At 40.9% G+C, this 19,730-nt stretch overlaps 1 protein-coding gene across 1 annotated transcript in view; it reads left to right on the top strand.

Moving 5' to 3' along the window:
- RASGEF1C (RasGEF domain family member 1C) overlaps window positions 1–19,730 on the top strand; it is a 32,088-nt gene extending 12,358 nt beyond the window's left edge. Inside the window, exons 6-13 of the mRNA XM_058815322.1 lie at window positions 2,361–2,456; window positions 3,487–3,589; window positions 3,690–3,769; window positions 4,410–4,505; window positions 9,348–9,443; window positions 9,593–9,716; window positions 11,718–11,790; window positions 12,190–19,730. Coding sequence (XP_058671305.1) covers window positions 2,361–2,456; window positions 3,487–3,589; window positions 3,690–3,769; window positions 4,410–4,505; window positions 9,348–9,443; window positions 9,593–9,716; window positions 11,718–11,790; window positions 12,190–12,214 — 693 coding nt within the window. The 3' untranslated portion in view covers window positions 12,215–19,730. The remainder of the gene's footprint in view (window positions 1–2,360; window positions 2,457–3,486; window positions 3,590–3,689; window positions 3,770–4,409; window positions 4,506–9,347; window positions 9,444–9,592; window positions 9,717–11,717; window positions 11,791–12,189) is intronic.

Genomic DNA, 19,730 nt, shown 5'->3' with positions numbered 1-19,730 from the left:
ATTCCTTAGAAAGGAGCTCAAAGGCAGAAAATGTGTGTCAGAAACACAAGTACCAAACCAGCCAGAGTGAGATTTCAGCCACCTGGGCTTCAGGTCAGCAAGGCTGATCACAGTGGGGGCAGTCTGGAGCTTTTCTACATGCTTTATGTGGTTGATTTAGCAAAGCTTCTGTGAGCATTGCACACAGAATCACAAAATAGTTTAGGTTGAAAAAGACCTCCAAGATCATTGACTCCAACCCTTAACCCAGCACTGCCAAGGCCACCGCCATACCATGTCCCCAGGTGCCACATCCATACATTTTTTGACCACCTCCAGGGATGATGATTCCACCACTTTCCTGGGCAGCCTCTTCCAATGCCCACCACCCTTTCAATGAAGAAATTTCTTCTAATATCTAATCTAAACCTCTTCTGGCACAACTTGAGGGCATTTCCTTTAGTCCTGCTGCTTGTTACTTGGGAGGAGAGACCAGCCCTACAACCTCCTTCCGTGGAGAGCAAGAAGGTTCCCCCTCTTTGTCTCCAAGCTGAGCTCCCTCAGCTGCTGAGATTTGTGCCCCATACCCTTCCCCAGCTCCTCTGCCCTTCTCTGGACACATCTTGGGATAAAGTAGCACAAACCTTATGTGGAGTCATATTCCCTGACCCATGGAGAACATCCCTGTCAGACACAGGGAGTTGGCTCAGGTCTGAATTCCCTCCAGCTGGAGATCATATTAAACATCTTTCTTGCGTGAGGGCTTCAAAAGGCTTCACTTATGAATGTTTATCAAGCATTCTGAGCTGCAGATGGAAGATGCTTGGGAGGTGCTAAATATTGCTGCCATTTATAAAGCTTAACCTTTAAAAAGCAGTCTGTCTCCACTTCACCGTTGCACATTTTTCACAAGTTTTGCATTATTAGCTGTGGCTCTTACGCCCTAGCACAGGACAGCAGTTCTGAGATGGAAATACTATTTTCAGAACAAAACCTGGGCTTTGTGTACTTTTTGCTGTAATAGGAAACAAGAAACAGAGCACATGAAAAGCAGCTGTTATGGTTAGACTGGGGCTGATGTGGGTTTCCTTTGGGTTTTTGATATTTACATGCTGCTTGCTAACATTTACTTTTTAGATGCTTTAAAAATACACTTTTATTGTGTTTGTAGTCTATTCATAAAGTGGCTCAGAATTTCAGTCCTGGTAGGCTTTGCTCCTCCATAGCATGGCCCTGTGATTCTGTTCCTAAACACATCTGTATACAGAAACACAGGTGAATATTTTCTTTGAGTTACCTTGGGAATCACATTAAACCTCATTTCCAAAGGGGTTCTTAGTCACTGATTTACCTTACATAATATGGGTGATCCCATTGGCATTATTGGATCTTTGCTTATGCACTATGATTTTCCTCTTAGTGGCATGTGTTTATGGTACCTCTGGGAAATGATGGTCCTAATAAAACAAAATCAGTATTCTCTGGTACCCTCTAGTGGATGTTCCTGAATGTTCAGGCAAATCTCTTGAACTTAAGAGTGTCCTCCATGGATTGTCTAAGAGTTTAAAACTGGGCAAAGCACTTGAATTCTTACAATCCCAAGCAACATTTTCAGACTGTGTGAACTGCCCTATCACTCCTCTGAAGTCAGATTTTCTGTTGATGACAAAGGAACTGGAAAAATTCAGCCAAGTATCTGCTCACATAGCCTGTATCAGTTATGGGAATTTATGTTAAGTTTTACATAAATAAGTGAAAAATATGCTTCTTGTAATGGCTGTTATCAGTGAAGTGCCTCTGGCATGGGAGTGACCTGTTCAAACACAGCCATCCAGGCAGAGCTGGTTGCTAAGAACCTGTTTCTCTGAAAACTCACTAAGGAAAACAGTGGGGTTTTTTTCATAAAAAATCAACGAGAACTGTGTTTTCTCTTGTTTATCTGTTGTACACTTCACTAAATTCTGATCCCTCCCCTGCAGAAAAGGGCTGTGGGGGATTTTATTTACTGAGGTGGAGGAAATCCTGGAATCAAAGTCACAAACAGAGCTTGCTGTGGAAGACTGTGCCTGTCTTATTTTGTCTGCACGTCCTTGTTGATGTCAGAATCCTGCAATGCCTCAGCTGTTTGTATCCCAGTGAACAAGGGCCAGTGCAGGCTCTCGGTGAACACTTGCTGCAGGCAAAATGGGGCTGTTTTCTGGACACCAGAGTGAATTGTACAGTGTGACACACACGGGATTTTTAAAAGGGACCCTTAAATGCACTGTCTACCATGAACAAGAGAGAGATGTGGCCACTAATTACCTTTGTGCAGTATTTATCTTAGTGATCAGGTCACTGACTGGAACACAGTTATATTTTCTGTGCTTTTTTCCCCCCAGACTTGTTTCAGTGAGCAGAAGAAGACAAGTAACCTTGAGGCCTATGTGAAATGGTTCAATAGACTCTGCTACCTGGTAGCAACAGAAATTTGCATGGTAAGTTACAAGTATGTGCCACGTTTTACCACATACCTGAAGTACCACTCTGAGATTTTATATTAATAAGCAATCCTGGGGATTTATTTCTTGTGACCCAGCTAAGCATCTGATGGTAAGTTTTAGTAGTGTTGCACTTGCAGAAGAGACCTGATAAATGACAAACATATTGCAAAACAGAGGTGGTGGCACACAGGGGAATGCACTGTTCTCTTGATGTAGTAGGAGCACAGTGTGGAATAATGAACCCTGCAGGGAAAAAGAGAGGGAAAAAATGCCTTGAGTTATCCTGTGAGATTTCTGCCAGCAAAGATTCTAGCAGAGCCCTATTTGTTATCTGTCATCCTAAAGATCTGCTGTGTGTGTGAATTCCCACTGCACAGCTCTCTGTCCTGCTGCCCATTAGTGTGGCTGTGGCTGTTGTTTCTTAACTTGTAGTGGTTTTAGTTTGCTTAACTTGGTCCCATCAAAATCAAATTCATGTTTTTCTCTTTGGAAAGGGAATGAAAAGGAGGAATAGTAATAGTTGAAAGAGCCTAGATAGCCTGTGACACATAAGAATTGCCATTTGAAGATCATCTTTGGAATCACAAGTTAGGGTGATTCCAGTCGAATTAAAATGTGTATTTAAAATGCTTTCACTTGGTGTGGCCTATTGCTAAAGGGACAGGAGAGGGGAAAGGGATTAATACAATGAAACAAGCTTTTTTCTGAGACAAAGATGCTGCTGGTACAGGGGTGTGAAATCCTGCCCTTGGGGAAGTCTGTGCTGATGAACCCATGCACTGAGACAGTCACTGGGGCTGGGAATTGCTGTGAATTTCTTCTGTGTCACTGCAGTGAAAGCTTTGATTTCAGAGGCTGCCAGTCACCAGCATCCCCTGGATTGCTGGAACAGAATTAGGGCCAGTGACTGAAAGCAGATGGCCCAGGCTGTGCATGAAGCCACACTATGCATGGAACAAATGCTTAGGATGACCTCCAATTCTGCATATGCTCATTACAGAGACTCATTTATTTTAATTTACAGCCTGCAAAAAAGAAACAGCGAGCACAAGTCATCGAATTCTTCATCGACGTTGCCCGAGAGTGCTTTAACATAGGGAATTTTAATTCACTGATGGCAATCATTTGTAAGTACAGCTTCTAACCAGGTCCTCCATCAGCTGTCACAGCTGAAAAAGCAAACCCAGCTCTTATCAATGGCTCTGTTTTTTTCTCTCTCACTCATAGCTGGAATGAATATGAGTCCAGTTTCCAGGCTAAAGAAGACTTGGTCAAAAGTGAAAACAGCCAAATTTTTCATTCTGGAGGTAAAAAAAAAAAATTAAATTCCTGATGCACTGCTTTAATTATAGTCAGGATATTTTTGTTTGGGAATTTTACATTGTTATCCAGGGGAGGGATGTATGGAGACATATTTCACAGGCAGAGAGCCTGATTGTAAGCTGAAATATGCTAGGGGTAGTGAGGAGGGTGTAAAGCTGATGATATGTAAAGGGAATTCAGAGTACTCAAATAAATAAAAGGAATTAAAATAACCCCAAAGTATGAACCTATATGCACACCACAGTGCTTCTACTGATGCATGTTTTGTTTGGCCATGGGCACAATGCTGAATGTAAAGCTCCCAATCTATACCTTGGAGGTTGAGTGAAGACCCCACAATATTTTTCATTGAGAATTGCAGGATTTGGCACACAAAGAATGTGCAGTGCTCATTCTTCACATAAAAGCTCAGTAAGCTGTCAGTAGAAATATCAAAGGTACAAACAGCCATGGGCTGTAGACCTCTCATTGCATCCTTGGGGCTCTGCAGGCATGTGGATTTTGAAATGTACATTTTGAAGATGGAGGCTCTGCTCTGCTCATGGTTTGCTACAACTGAGTGTAAAATTGTCTTTAGAGGGCCCAGGCTATTTTCTAACCACCTATGTTGTTTTGTGCATGTAGCACCAGATGGACCCCACTGGAAACTTCTACAACTACAGGACAGCGCTGCGGGGGGCTGCCCACAGGTCCCTCACTGCTCACAGCAACAGGGAGAAGGTGGGTGTGAGCACAGCCCATCCATCCCTCCCCACAGGGCTGGGTATAGGGTTTGCAGGGAAACCCCAATGAAGGGAGAAATGATGAGGAGGTCTCCATCTTATCAGAAGTCTAATTAATTACTTTATTATACTATATTATTCTATACTATATTACATTATATTTCATTACATCTAAACTGAATCTGCCAAGCACTCCACTGCACAGCATCTCGTGACTGTCAGCCAACAGTCCTGACACACACACACCTGGATTCAAGTGGTCAGTGAATCAAAACACACCAGAATCCAATTATCAATTCCCTTCAGGTAAACAATCTTCTACAATGCATTCCATTTGTGCACAAACATAGGTGCTGTAAATGAGATAAGAATTGTTTTTTCTTTCTCTGAGAATGTGAAACTCAGAAATATTCTTGGGAAGAATTGTGTCTTGCTTTTCTCTGAGAAGAGAAATGTGGTTTCAGTGGGGTGCATTTCTGCTGGGAGTCAGTGGCTCCAACACTTGATGCAGATGCTCTCCTCCCTTCCATGGGTCACCACTGCAAGGCCTGTGTGCTTCAAGAAATGTAAAATGTGGCGGGGGGGGGGGAGTGATTGAAAGAGTCTGGATAGGATCAAAGCAAATCCTTGTGGACTTGCTGTCAGACATTGGGAGGGTTAGCGAGGGCAGGACACACACCATGGAGAAGTTTGTTGCAAATGTCTCTACATCCCTGGAAAATTCACAATGTCTAGATTGATAAACCTGATGGAACAGGTATTCCAGGCTGAAACGACTTTTATTTTGGTGATGGAGCAGGAGCCTGGCAGAGGCGGGTGGAGCTGTGCTTTGTTAAACTGTGCCCCTGGCTCTGGCACAGAAGCACCCATTGTGTGATGTGTGAGGTGAGATGGAGAGCAAAGGGCACAGCAGTGGAGGCGAGGTGGGTCTCCATTTACATTGGGGAAAGATGATTTATCACAAGTCCTGCAAGGGAGTCTAGTCTAAATCCATTGCAGAAAATTTGGGGTGATATTCTGTCCTTGTGAATTTTCATTTCATGTGGCTGTTGCTGCCATCTCAGTGAGCAAGAACTGAAGTGTTTTATGAAGGGTTCATGGCAGATGTGGAGCTTTCTGACATGTAACTGATGCTGCAAAAATCAGATTGACAAGGTGTTAGAGTATATGATCCTCCTGGTTTGTGCCCCAGTATGTTTCTTGTTAATTTTCTTATTCCTCCATTCAATTCTTTATTTTTTGGTATGTGAAAAAAGGTTTGGGTTTTACACTGCAATTGCCCATAGTCATAAATGGGTAATCTCTGCACTAAGCATGGCAGAGCTAAAGTAGATGCTGCATGAACAAGCACAATATGGAATTTAGTATTCATTCACTAGAGGAGCCCAGCCAGATGCTAATCTCACACCCCTGTAAATTTGATGTAAATCTGCTGAAGCTAATGGAATCTCACAGCATTTACAGTGAAATGAGATCAGCATCTGGTGGCAGGCTGACTCAGCTGCAATGGGAGTGCACTGAAAAGCACTTCTCTATGCAAAGGAGGGATCATTTGGATGTCTGTGACTGGAAAAGCAATTCTTTCAGCTCTCACACACTGCAGTAAGGACCTGTCAGTCTGAGATGCTTTTGCAGTTCAGCTCTTCTGCAGCCATCATAGATATTCAAACCAGTTGCTTTACTGTTTGACTTAATTTCCTGTGAAGTTAGCAATCTCTCTCATATCTCTACCCCCAGCTGGGTAATACTGATGGCAGAGAGGTTATTAGACTGAAAGGAATCTATTTTACATCATAAAAAGCCCATATTCTGTTTTCCTTGTGTAGACAACCTTAGTTGAGGAAAATGCTCCAGGATATGATTTGGTAGCTGCTCATACTGGGTATTTTACAGTGTCAGATACAGCAGATCATGTAATGCTTTCTGTAGGATTAAGGAATTTTGTTTCTTTTTATAAGCAAGACCATAATTTATTTGTTTTAATGAACTTGAACACATCCAAAAAAACATGATGACTTCTTTTTGATAGATGTTATATTGTTTTTTGGCAAACTCATAGCAAAGCTCACTCTGAAGAAAATTTTTATCTTCAAACTGAGTTGTGCTTGCAGAGGGGTGTACTGGTTAGTAAGCAAGTCTGGTTTTGTCTGTGCAGTCAAATGACCTGTGACAGCTCCAAAATGAAGTCATTCCACTGGGAAACTCTGCCTTGTACTCATGGCATAGCTCTGGCTTTGAAATGTTGGGAGTGTGTACAGCACAGCACTGTGTGTTGCTGCTGTGTGATACTGTGGAGCAAGAACAAGTCAGATCTCATTAACTGTCTTCTTTCTGCAGGAGGCAATTGTCCTTCAGCATGTGGGTGGGTTGGATGGCATGGAAGGGGGATAAAAATGGAGAGAAATATGAGTTTCTGGCACCAACCCAGGTTTTATGCTAGCAAAGTGCCTGGAGTGAAGCCAGTGTTAGACTATAATTGCAACCACTTTTGTTGCTTTTCCTACAGAAATTTGGAAAGCAAAACATACAGGGTAATATATTTTTATTAGGAAAATAAATGGTGACCAAAATACAGCAATTCCATGGAAATGTGTAGAGAATTCGTATCCTTGGGTATGTCTTTTAGCACCTTTTGGATGGGATGAGAACAAGCTCTGCCATATTCTGAGCTGACTGGGGGCTCTGCAGCTGCATTACCCTGGCATCCAGCCCACATTTGTGTACCTTTCCTCTCAGCAAGGCTTTTCCTTCATGTTTAGTACCACTAATGGTGCTGACCTTTCTCCCAGGCAGTGGAGCAGACAGAACAAGCTCACATCTGCCTGCAAAAAAAATATGTAGACAGAACCTGGCAGTGATTTCTAGCTGGGGATCAGTGTCTGGCTCCAGCTCTCTGTATCTTCCCTTTGTATATACCTTTTGAGACCACACTTGTTACAGAGTCATCATCATTTTTGGTAGAAAACAAACAACACAGAGTGAGTTGTATTCTTTATTCCAGGTTGATGATCTAGTTTGGGTAATATGAAAATAAATTCTGAAATACATTTAGTTCAGTTTGACTAGAAATTGTTCCACCCGATTCTAATAGGAGGGCTCAGCATTTTGGGAGGATAAGGCTGTGCTTTGTTTTCATTCCTGAGTTTTATCAGTGGAAAGTATCAGGATAAGTATCCAGTGGCTCTTGGGGCATCAGTCCAGGCTTTTTTATGGCTGTTTGCAGTGACATTGCAGAGTTTATCTGTGGCTGTCCCATGAGAAAGCCAGCAGAATGCAGATCTTTAAAAGTTTACTGAATGTGGTAATTTAGCTAGAACAGAAATTGGCTTCCGTTTTAACAACACACACTGGCAGTAGCTTGTGGACTCCTTGCCTCAGTGTTTTCACTTCTATGGCTTGTTCACCCTCACTGGAGCATCACAGCACCGTAGCATCCATGTAGACTGGAAAATAACAGCTGCCAATCCTGTTCTGGGTCCATTTCATATCCTGTTACAGCTGAGGTACAGCATGAGGTGGAATAACATTAATGAGATGGAATAACATTAAATACTTAACTAAGGGTTGCTCTCTTGGCTGTTCTTGCTTATAATGAGGGCTCTTTAGCTTTGGTGCTGCTTAACAAGCTCCAGCTCAGTTAATATACAAACAGAGCAGCGGAAATATTTGGGCACTGCCATGCAGTGTGTTTGCATTTGTGTTCATGCTGGTTAAGTTTGTACTTGGTGGTTTAAAAGACAGACATTGCTGCCACAGGAAAATGCTCACAGGGGCAGCTGCTGACCTCCAGCTCAAACCCTCCAGGCAGCCTTTTGCTGCCCCAGTGTCACTGCTGGAGAGGGGGGCAGTCTCAGGTTTGACTGTCAGCTTTCATGGACTGGTCCTTTGTGTTATCTTTCTTTTCCCTTTGAGCTGTGAGACAAAGGACTCTGAGAGAGTCTGCTTCACTCTGCATTTCTGCTGAGGTTGAGGATGCACTTCAGGAGTGCTGCTACTGCTTTCTGCTGTAGAACATCTGGTATAAAATGTATTTATTAACCCTGCTTGTAATTCCATCAATTTCAAGAGTCCTACCCAGACTTCTTTTATAGCGGACTCTGATGGGATAGGGGGAAAGCTTGGGTCACTGCTAAATGCCACTCTGCCCTGGATGATGGACAGGGCTAGTTTTGGGAACTACAGTGGTCTCTCTGGCTACTGTTAGCAGTTTCCTGTCAACCAGCTTAATATTTTCAATCCTGTTGTCTGCAGGTTTTTTTGGAGAAGCAGGTTGTACTAATCAGGCACCAGGAAGGAAATTACATGCCTCAAGAGGTAGCTGTGCATGGAGGTGTTGAAAATGAAGGAGCTCCTGATTAACTGTTTGTAGACAAGTCCTTGCTCACCAAATTTTAGGCTGTCTTTCCTTGTCCTTGGTTCATTGGTTCCCACCTGTGTTTAAATAGATCAATTTTTGTGTTCAACATCTCTGCTTATAAGGACACAACAGGAAAGGGAAGAGTTCTGCAGTGTTATTTTGCTCTTTGCTGTCTGATGTTGTCATCAGACAGTGATGTTGTTGGTAATAAACGGGGCTTTTAGCACTTTCTTAGTCATGTTATTGTGCTCAGTGAACATTGTGTTCAGTTCACTTTCATCTCAGCATACACTCTCCTGGTGGCTGAAGGTCTCTCTAGACACTGCTGCCCTTTTGCTGGCCTGTAGCTGTACTGCTTTTCAAGTGCACAGCACACTGAAAAGTTAATACTTCTTTATTCTTATCTCTCCCAATTGAGTTGTTCTTTCATGCAGAGAAAATACTGAACTGAAAAGATAATGGTATTGTCATTTCTCTCCACAGATTGTGATCCCCTTCTTCAGCCTATTGATCAAAGACATTTATTTTTTGAATGAGGGATGTGCTAATCGCCTTCCAAATGGACATGTCAACTTTGAAGTAAGATCTGAAAAATGTTTTTACCTATCCCATTCTGATAGCTGAGGGACTATCTGAGACTATTAGCCTGCAATTTTCAGTGCAGACCATCAAACACTGAATATGAGGTAATATTACTATATCTGAGTGGAATGATTTTATGTTTACAGAAATTCCTGGAACTGGCTAAGCAAGTAGGAGAATTTATAACATGGAAACAAGTGGAGTGTCCATTTGAGCAAGACCCTAACATCATCCACTACTTGCACACTGCTCCCATTTTTACTGAAGATGGTAAGACTCTGTACAATCACTCATCACTGAAAAGGTCTCTCTTCATCACTGCTAATTAACGCCCTGATCCATGCTTTGGTGATCTCTCTCACTGTCCCAGCTGTTTCCTGGCTTTCCTGCCAAACAGCTTGTTTATGCCCAGTCTATCAATGTTTTTGCAAACACAGCCTTCTAGCACAGGAAGCTGCTGCCTGATGGCTTTTCTCTTGTCTCTAGCTTCTCTATAAGGCACTATCTAGGAAGCTGCCATTGTGGCCTTATTTTTTTAATCATGAATTGAGGCCACACGGGCCTGTCATGGGCTCCCGTGAATGTCAGCTGTCCCTTAGCCACTCATTGTGTGATTGATGGAACCAGAGCTAATCTCTCTCACAAACCAATGCTGTCATCTCTTCAGCAAACACAGCTCAGGGCCTTGGAGCCCAGCTGACCTCCTCCTCTACAGCAATGATATGTTATATACAGAAAAGAATTTTTAAGAAAATCTTTTCTATTCATTTCAGCTGTAGCTATGAAAGCTGTTCTGAAATTATTTCTCTTGTTCTTTTATGCATTTCTGTCCTTGTCAGTTTGGTATCAGCATGTCAGTGTGTGTCACTACATACTGGTTTGTGTCAGCTCTCTCTCTATACATTGGCACGCACAGAATTGTCTGTAGCAACCTTCCCAGAAGCTATTCTGGTGATGGGTTTATTTCTTCTTCATTCCATAGGAAATTTTCTGTACTAATCTAAGGTAATCAGACCAGACATCTTTTATTTCATAGAATACTTCAGAAAGCAAAGTACTGCTTCTAAAATCCTGCCTAAATCTTAAGAATGTCTGCCAAAATAGAATAATTAATATGATTAATATGTATCAAAAGGAGATAGAATGAAGGCATTTCTTCTTTATTTAGGCTCTAAAGGGACAGAAAATGAAAGTCAGGGTAAAAGTATAGTTCTCAGACTACTGGACTAAAAAAGAGTGACCTCAACCCACTAATTGTATGTAGATTTTCTCCCTCATGTCCTCCCTATATTCATGCTGCTTTTGTGAAATGCCCTTTGCAGAAGCCACAGGAAACCTCCCCCCTTACCCAGGGGCAGTGCAGAGTAGAAAGAACTGCCCTGAATGAAAGGTGGGAAGAGATCTGAGGGAGATTCAGCAGTGAAATGCAGCTGTACTGTGCTTGTCATGATGTGGAGGAATGGTCAACACTTGAATATTAAAAGACAATGCATTTGTAGCACAGACTTGAATGGTGAGATGGTTCCAGCAGGAAAGAAAAAAGGCATCATGAAACAGTCAAATGAGGAAATGTGTGTGAACACAAATTACAGCCTGTGATTCTATGAAGACAGTGAGATATTATTGCACTGTCAGCTTTTGCAGAGGAGACTCTACAATCTAGGCTCATTTTTCTGTCATAAAATACATTCTACAGTATAAGGATTTGCAGAGGGAACAAAAGAACAGATTTATTTTCTTTCACTGCATTCCTTCTCTGGTTTCTGTAACTCACTTTTACCTTGACAGTATTGTGTATGCATTTAAGATACCACGTTCCCATAAGCTTTAAAAAGATTGAGGAACATAAAGTTGTGTTATGTGATGAGAATATCCTTAGTTTTTGAAAGCTTATGTGTTTAGGTGTCAGCTCTCACTGTGTCTTTTTTAAAGTTCATATAACTCTTGAGTAGCAGTGCTGTGATGGAGGAAATGGGCCCAGATCTCTGTATGCAAAACCAGAGACCATTCAGCTGCTTAATATTGTAGTGAGAAGGTGATACTAACATATTTTAACTCTGGGCTCCTTTACTGTTCCATCAAAATTAACTAACAGCTTTGCAAGGTAGACCTGTGAGCTAATAAACATCAGTGTCCCACTGATCACCAGCTACCCGAGGGACCGTGAAGTTTTACAGTTTCTCTTTCTATGTGGTACAAATGATGTACAAAAATGCAGAGGGATGGGGGTTCCTGATGCTATTGGAAATAACACATATTTACTGATTCCAGGTTTGTATCTGGCTTCCTATGAAAGTGAAAGTCCGGAGAACCAGACAGAAAAGGACAGGTGGAAATCCTTAAGGTAAACTCACATTTTATCAGCTCATTTCTAAAATACCTCCAAACAGCTGCTCTGATACTTCGTTAAATCTTGTGAAGTGCAGATGTTTAAGCTGTAACCCCTGAGTGAGGTCTCTTCCATTTAAAACTAATTTGCAGAGCTAAGGCTGCACTGATAAAAGCTCATTTTAATCTCAAATTATCCTCCCTGTAAAGAATACCCTCAGCTTCCTGTACCCATGCCCAAGCCTGATACAGAAGAAGAATGCTCCAGGTCAGCTGGATCTTCCAAGAGTTTACAACTTTTCTAAGAGATGTGAAATGGTTTGGTATAAATGAGAACATGAGGAGAGTGATTAAAACAACCCAAACCTTTAAATTTGCTTATTTAAAAAACTATCCTTATGTTTTACTTTTACAGATCCACCATTTTAGGAAAGACTTGAAGATTGAGAGATTATTGCAGTAGGTCAAGGAAAAGAAATCCGCAAACATTTTGCACTACTGATTCCAAAGATGCCTGTTTGGGATTTAGACAATTTCTTTTGTTTGAGTTTTTTTGTTGGGTTTTTTTGACTGCCTAACATGATGGATGAACTGGATTCATCCACTGAAATCAACAGAACTGTGTGCACAATGATGCTTTTCTATGAGACAGAGAGAGGAAGGACAAACAGACTATTTGTGGCTGTGCCCAAACTGCATCAGGATCACTGTAATTTTGCCTCTGAAGGAAAATGCAAGAAAACCAGAGCAGGGAGAATCATGGTACTGCAACAGAGAATGGAAAAGTATAAAAAAGGAAAGCAAAAATACACAAGCGTATTTCAGAAGCAGGTGCTTCAGACAGCAGTTCTTTAAACCTTTGAGGATTGTAAAATTAAATCAAAGACAGACAACAGCAATCTGGTTAATTGCTGAATGAAGAAAAAAGGAACTTAACCTTGCATCAGCAGTCCCCCAGCCTTGTTGAACAAAGCACCGACTGCTGCAGGTTGGAGCGTGCAGGGATGAGGACTGACACTGCTCACACACACGTCTGTCACACATAGGCCACGTCAGCATGGGAACATTGTCCTGACCCCATGGATTTTTACAGAACAGCCTGGAGTGTGACTCTTGCGTAGTTCATCTTCCCACCGCTGTTGTTGCTTTCCTTACTGTGAATCTGGGCCGGTCTAAGGAGGGCACAGAGGGTTGATGGTGCTGCTTGAAGAAACCCCCACCACTCCTGAGGCTGAATGAAGAAGCAAATTACTCTGGACTCAACTTACCTCTATTTAATGTATGTAGTGTATTCCCTAAAGTTATTGATGCTGAGTTGCATCTTTTAAGGGGTTTTATCACACTCAAAGAAAAAAGGTACTTCATTACCATTTCTATGGGGTTCCAATTAACACAGTACTGTTTATTTTGTAACATGATACTTAGGAGGATGGGGGTTAATTGCTCTGAACTTGGGAACTACATGGTATGCTTTAAGGAGACAAAGGGTTTCAGACTGGAATGAATGCACTAAAGAATTTGTCATTCATGAACAGATAACCATTTTTGTCTTTTTTAATTTTAGGATGTAAAATTCACAGTTTCCTTACAGATAACATGAAATAGGGACAATGTCTTGTGTTTAAAGCTGTACAATAATCAAGGTGCTACTGTAATAGATATATTAAATGATAATGAACTATATTAGATTCAAAACTAAGCCCTAACAGTAGACTTATTGTTTGTGTGTGGAAGGAATGTTCCTAACTGCCCCAGAAAAAAAAAATCTCAAAAAGCTTAAATGAAACCTCAATGCCACATCATACTGAACTTTGCATTTTTATTACTGACTTGGTGCTACCTTTGCAGATTTTCCAGTCCTTCTCTCCCTACAACAGAAGGATGTAACCCTTTTTTTGAAATCAGTAATAATTTTATTTCAGCACAGAGTGATTCCAAGTGACTGTGGTGTTTTGAAAAATTAGGGTAATCACAAAACCTGGCTGTGTTGGCCTATTCAGCCAGAAAACTGGAACTGCTCCTGCCCTCTGCCAGGCCTCAAAGCTGTCCATGCCTGAGTGAGCTGTTGACCCGGGGGCGTGGGCAGGCTGGTGTTTGAGGGAGCAGCCTGGGAATGCTCTGTGGGGTGCACTCCAGGTTGGATGTGTCTGCAGAGCAGTTCTGCGCTGGGTTATGGGAGCCCAGTCTGGCTCACTGAATCCTCTTGTGCTTGCTGACCTGAGCAGGATGGATTCTTCTGGGTTTGCCAACAGGGCTTGAGGCAGAACTTCAGGTCTCCTTTTCCTGTAGATCTGCACATGAATTCAGATGGGGGGACATAAAACTCTAATGTGTTTATTGCAGCTTTGTATGGAAGAACTGAGGACGTAAGGATGGTACAGCATCATTGCAGCCATGGAATGATGACTGTTCTGCTGATACTGTGAATCTGCTGTTTGTTAATTTTTGTACATGAGCTGAGAGCTGTACAGAGGAACTATACATATATAGCTCTTCCTTCAGGCAGAGCCATTTCCAAAATGAAGCCATTAAAAGCCTGTTAAATTTTCAGATGAATCCAGAGCAATAACCATAAACGTATCTACAACAATGCTAATGTTTAAATGTGTTTCCTAAATGATAATTTTTTCTTCCAATCTGCATATTTTTAACAGGCACAGTGTGACTTCACAGTGGAAATATGGGGTTTTTGCTTATCAGAAACCCAGTGCAGGTGGATGGGCCCTTTCTTAAAACCTGCTTTTTAAAATTTAAATCCTCACTCCTTTTCTAATGAGCCACTAGAGGTTGGTGCAGATGAGATTAAAACCTGTGACAATTAATTAAAATATGATTTCTCAATATAATTCCTTATATTTTGGGGCACCTTCCATGAATTTGGGCAATTTTGCAAGTACAAGTTAAAGTAGATCTCCTAAAGTTTATCAATGTTGCAAACTAAACCACTTTAGTAGTCCAAAACTTTCAGACCTCAGTGCTTAAAATGGAAGCATAAAGGTCAGATCTAGGTGGGTATTAAGGGCTTAGTGGGAGTGTCAGAAGCACTAAATTATTCTTAAGCCTTTATGTAGTCACACATTTAAAAGGTCTTTTTTCAGAGGTGCTAAACATCCTCATCTCTTGGGGTGTAGTGAAGCAATTATTGCTTTATAGATGTGCATGGCACATTAATCTGCAGTGTTTGATCTCCAGAGACATTCACTGCTCTTTGCAAAATGTCTTGGAGATGAGAGTACAAAACAAAATGAGTTTAAAAAACGGACTTCAGGAGACATAGCTTGTCTTCACAGAATTTTGTAGCTGAATCCTTTTTAAACAGAAACAATGTAAGCCTTAAGTTGCAGCTGTCAGTGGCATTTCTAATCGATCTGTGGCCTAACCAGGGTGAACAGCTCCTGGCAGGAGTGGGGTTAGAGCCTTGCTTCACCAACAAGCACCAGTACAGCTGAAAACAAAGAATGACAACTTGGGCAATAAATTTCTCCTAAAAACATATTAATATTACATGAAAATGAGAACATGTACGTGTCTAGTATCTATTTTTCTTGCTATAAAGGCATAAAGAACTCCTGCCATGCTGAAAGGAAAGGATCACTTCCCACTAGGCACTAAACCACTCTAAGGTGTGCCGTCATTAGACCAACATCTAGACAAGTTACTTGTAGTAATGTTGTGGCTTTCTAATTCTGTTTCTTTGAGTGGATTCACTCCCTGGCAGCTGCTTGAACTAATGCTACACAGAGAGCAGAACAAAGCTAGACCTGTAGGTCTGCAGTGTTGGTATCAAACCCTAAGCTGGTAAGATGTGAATATGGCGCAGTCCTGCAGAAGCATTAACTTAGTTTCTGGTATACAGCAGTATTTTAAAAGACCCAAATACATGAAATCACTTCTGCATCTCTTCCAGTGTAATCAGAATGGTAGCAAAAGTCCCATTTTTCCATGTCTTGAGTGTGCCATCCTGCAATGCAGGGATAGGTGTAAAGCTCAGTGTAAAGCAAGGAGGGAATTGTGTGCCTTGAGCTTCTTGTGAAGTCAGTAGATGAACTTGCTCAATGCCTTTTGAAAGACACTTAATTGTATACTGTGTTGCCCTCAATTTCACATCCACATTGATCACATTACCAAATCAAAGGTGCATGGATATAGGGCAGCTGGGCACAACTAAATTTTCAGGGCAGAAACTCAAAATGAGTCAAGCATCAAGCATCCTGTGCCCCAGAGTACCCCAATTAGACTTCATTGCTCCCCCTCTTAGGCAATGAACACAATCCTGTTGTACATCTCTGGAAGATGTCACTTTAAAAAAGTGTGGACAGCTGCTAAAGCACTTCAAATAAGAAACAAATTAAATGTAGAGATATTTTTCTGAGCTCAAGAATACTTTATGATGTGGTCAGTGGTGATAAGATAATCACTCATTTAAAATTAAGCTGTCCCTTCCTGATATCTTGGTTATTTCATCATGTTTCATTGCAATAGTATAACGCACCTTTTTTTTAAGCACATGAGCACTGGTTTGCACATTACTTTAAATCCAGTTTAGAACAGAGCTCAGATCACTGAATATGTAATTGGAATTATCAACTGAAAAGAAATGTTAGTAGAAAAAATAGTTATGTATATCAATGTAAAAATGTTACAGAGTTAACAGTCTCTGGCCTAGCAATGACTGTGTTCCATGGAATGAGACTGATTCCAAGCACAGCAATGTGCCAGAGGAAAAACTCCAATTAATTTTGATGGGCTTTGAAGCAGTCCTGCAATTATTAACTGGAGTTTTTAGTTATTCATAGGTATTAAATTGTATTGCCAGCTGGTGTAGTCTCTGTGCCAGGTGCAACTCTCAGAGGGCAGATGCACTTAATAGTCAAAGTCCAGCCTTAGCAAAAGTTTTCTTTGACATTGTTGAACTTTCAACAGCAAATTCAAGGACTAAATCTGATCCAATTAATTAATTCATGTCTGAGTGCAAAATTTTACTTTCTGGCTTTAAGAACCTTTTTCTCTTTTTATTCTGGTAGAAATTAGCCATAATGTCTCAAATTACTCTCTCACTGGAAATTAAACCCTCTGTGATTGTGAACTGATGATCTCCATTGTTGTAGTTGCAGAATGGGGTTAGGGGGTGATAAGGAAACAAGGAAGAGCCCCTTTGTTACTGCTCAGACTCAGCTGTGGGCCAAAGCTGTCCTTTCTTTTGTCCTTTGTAACACCACCTGTGGAGTGGAATTCCCTCTGTAGGTGGTGCAGGGCATTCCTGAAGTGTGGGCACCCAGCTTGGCATGGCAGCACAGGCACCACCAGGGGATGATCTCAAAGCTCAGCGCACATCTACAGCTGAGCCTGCACTCTGCTTTTCTGGGACACAGCCCTTTTGAAGGAGAGAAAGTTCTTGGAAGTTCACCTGAGGCAAAGCCTTCCTTACCCACCCAACAGAATGATTACAAGAAAATTCTTTGAACTAAAAGAAGTTTTCTGTAGTGGACTTAAAACAGTGAAGAATTTGTTGCTTAGTTGACAGAGATTTTAAGATCTAAGAAAATAACTATTTAAAAAATTATGATAAATACTTTGATGGTTATTAACTTTCATATTTCCCTGCATGGTGGCAAAGTGGAACTAAATATCTTCTATTAATACCAATGGCAGCTAGGCAGGCAAAGGCAGGAGAGAATAGTGAAATACTGGTGCAGAAAATGTTACGAATAATTTTGGTTTAATATTGGCTAGAGTATGTCACTTCCCCTGAAACCACTGCCCCCTGCTCTGTGGAACAGCTGAACTAGTTACCTTGTTAGATGGAACAGATCTGAAGTTTAATCTGGCTTGTATTAATTTCTTTTACAATTCTTTCTGCATATTTTCAGACAAGCAAAAAATACTAAGTACACTAAAGCTAATGCCCATACCAGGCATCACATCCTGCATTGTTACATTATGCCAGTGTAGCTAGGGAGCAGATAGCTTGTATGGCTGGTATTTCATACACTCTGCACGGGTGCAAGACACTGAAAGTCAGGCAGCAGCCTCAGCTGCAGAAAGAAGCTGAGAAAGAGTCACTGTGCCGAGCTCCCTGCCCTGCTCCATGGCCAGCACAGGCTGGAGTGCTGTAAATTCAGAGTGGCTTGGACTGCTCACTCCTCCCTTGATGCCTTTCCCTCCACAGAAGTGGTATTTTGCTCCATAAACAGCTCTTGCAAAATGCCAAAGGAACATTTTTCTAGCTCTCTGCCATACAAAGGCTCTGTATTCATACTCCACATCTGTCATAACAGAATAAGAGTCCTTCTCTCTTTTCATCCCCATGGCCTTAAAACTGCCAACCCAGATTAATATTGCAGTGTAGCAATGTTCCCAGGCCTCCTAGAATGCAGAATATTTAGGAGTTCAGAGCTCAAGAGTCCTGCAAGTTAAATGTTTGTAAAGAAACCTTCTTTTTAAAAGGTGCAAACCTCCATCTGATGGAATTTTGAACAGAAAATGACATATTCCAGCTACCTTTCAGAGCAACATAACTTCCTCAGTGAGCTATTACTGGTCAGTACTATATCACCACTTTCATTATTGAATTATGCTTCTAAAATTTTAGTCTTTTTGAAATTAATATATGATGGGTTTTTGATGATTGGTCTGTGGGCAAACAGAATAGAGAAAATGGGGGCTGTAGTTTAGGCTGTTGACATCATCTGTGTTTCTTTAGCAGCCCAAGCTGGGTTATCACTTACTGTCTGTCCTTGCCTTGAACTAGGAGTTGTTCCAATATAATTGTCCAAATTATTAAAACTCAGTGAAAGATGCACATGCAGAGCTATTAAATTCAAGTGTTTCAAAGTCTGATTCTTACAAAGGTACAAGTACTTCCCTTGGGGGTTTGTCTGTAAAAACATCATTACTAGTAGACAACATAGATGGAAAACAAATTATCCTCTGGCTTCCAGAACTCTTAGCATTCATCAGCTTATGAAGGTGAAAGATCGGATTTTAAGAGTGACTATCAACTATTTAAACTAAACTCCAAGAACATAGTATTTTTAAACTATTAGAATGATACTATTTAGTCACAGACCTAAAAGCACAGAGTAAAAATGGGTAAGCAGAACTATCTTTATTTTCAGACTGAGAAATTCAAAGGCTGCAGGACAGGCCCAGGGCTACCTGGGAAGCATGTCCTACCCAAAAAGATACCAAAATTTTAGTTTTACATTTCTTCTGGTGTTAATCCTTTTTACAGCTGTGCTTAGATAAATGGGAACTAAATTATCACTTTAGGTTTTAAAAATAATCAAGCTAAGAAATAAATATGACTTAAAAGAGTGGTATGTATTAATCATGTGAGTGATAGCAATGAGGAACTGTGCTTTTCCTGTATCTTTTTCATTAAATTAAAATTCATGTTGTGATCAGCATTTTCAGGTCAAATTGAAATCTCTCTACCATAGAATCACAAAATTAGAATAATTTAGGTTCTAATTTCCCTTAAAGGAAAGGACCTTTAAGATCACCGAGTCCAACTTTTAACCCATCCATAATACTCAAACCATGTAGCTTTGTTAGAAATTCCCAGAATACCAACACTTTATTAATTGCACAGGCAGGAAACAGTAAAGTTACTTGAAAGTGGCTGTTACGATTTTGTGACTGTACATAGATCTTGCAAAATGTTATTGGTAATATGCATCCTGTAGCCCACATAAACACTGCGAGAATAGCATGGTCATTGTTACGCTTTATAGCTGTTGTGGAAAATGTCTTAACCTGCATTCATGCTGATAGTGCCCATCCTACTCCCATGCCTTTTTATACAGTTGTGGTAAGATTGTTATGAAATCCTTTTGTCAGTCATGTTCCAGCTAACTTACCTATGTATAGAATTTATATATTAAACCCCCCTAATTTATACTGTGTTTTAACAGTTTGCCTGAACTGTCTATGGTTTCTAAATTTTGTAATGTG

Source organism: Ammospiza caudacuta, chromosome 16, assembly GCF_027887145.1.
Source record: "Ammospiza caudacuta isolate bAmmCau1 chromosome 16, bAmmCau1.pri, whole genome shotgun sequence".
Classification (NCBI taxonomy): domain Eukaryota; kingdom Metazoa; phylum Chordata; class Aves; order Passeriformes; family Passerellidae; genus Ammospiza; species Ammospiza caudacuta.
The sequence above is the reverse complement of the archived record's forward strand: the minus strand, read 5'-3'. Positions and strand labels throughout refer to the sequence as shown.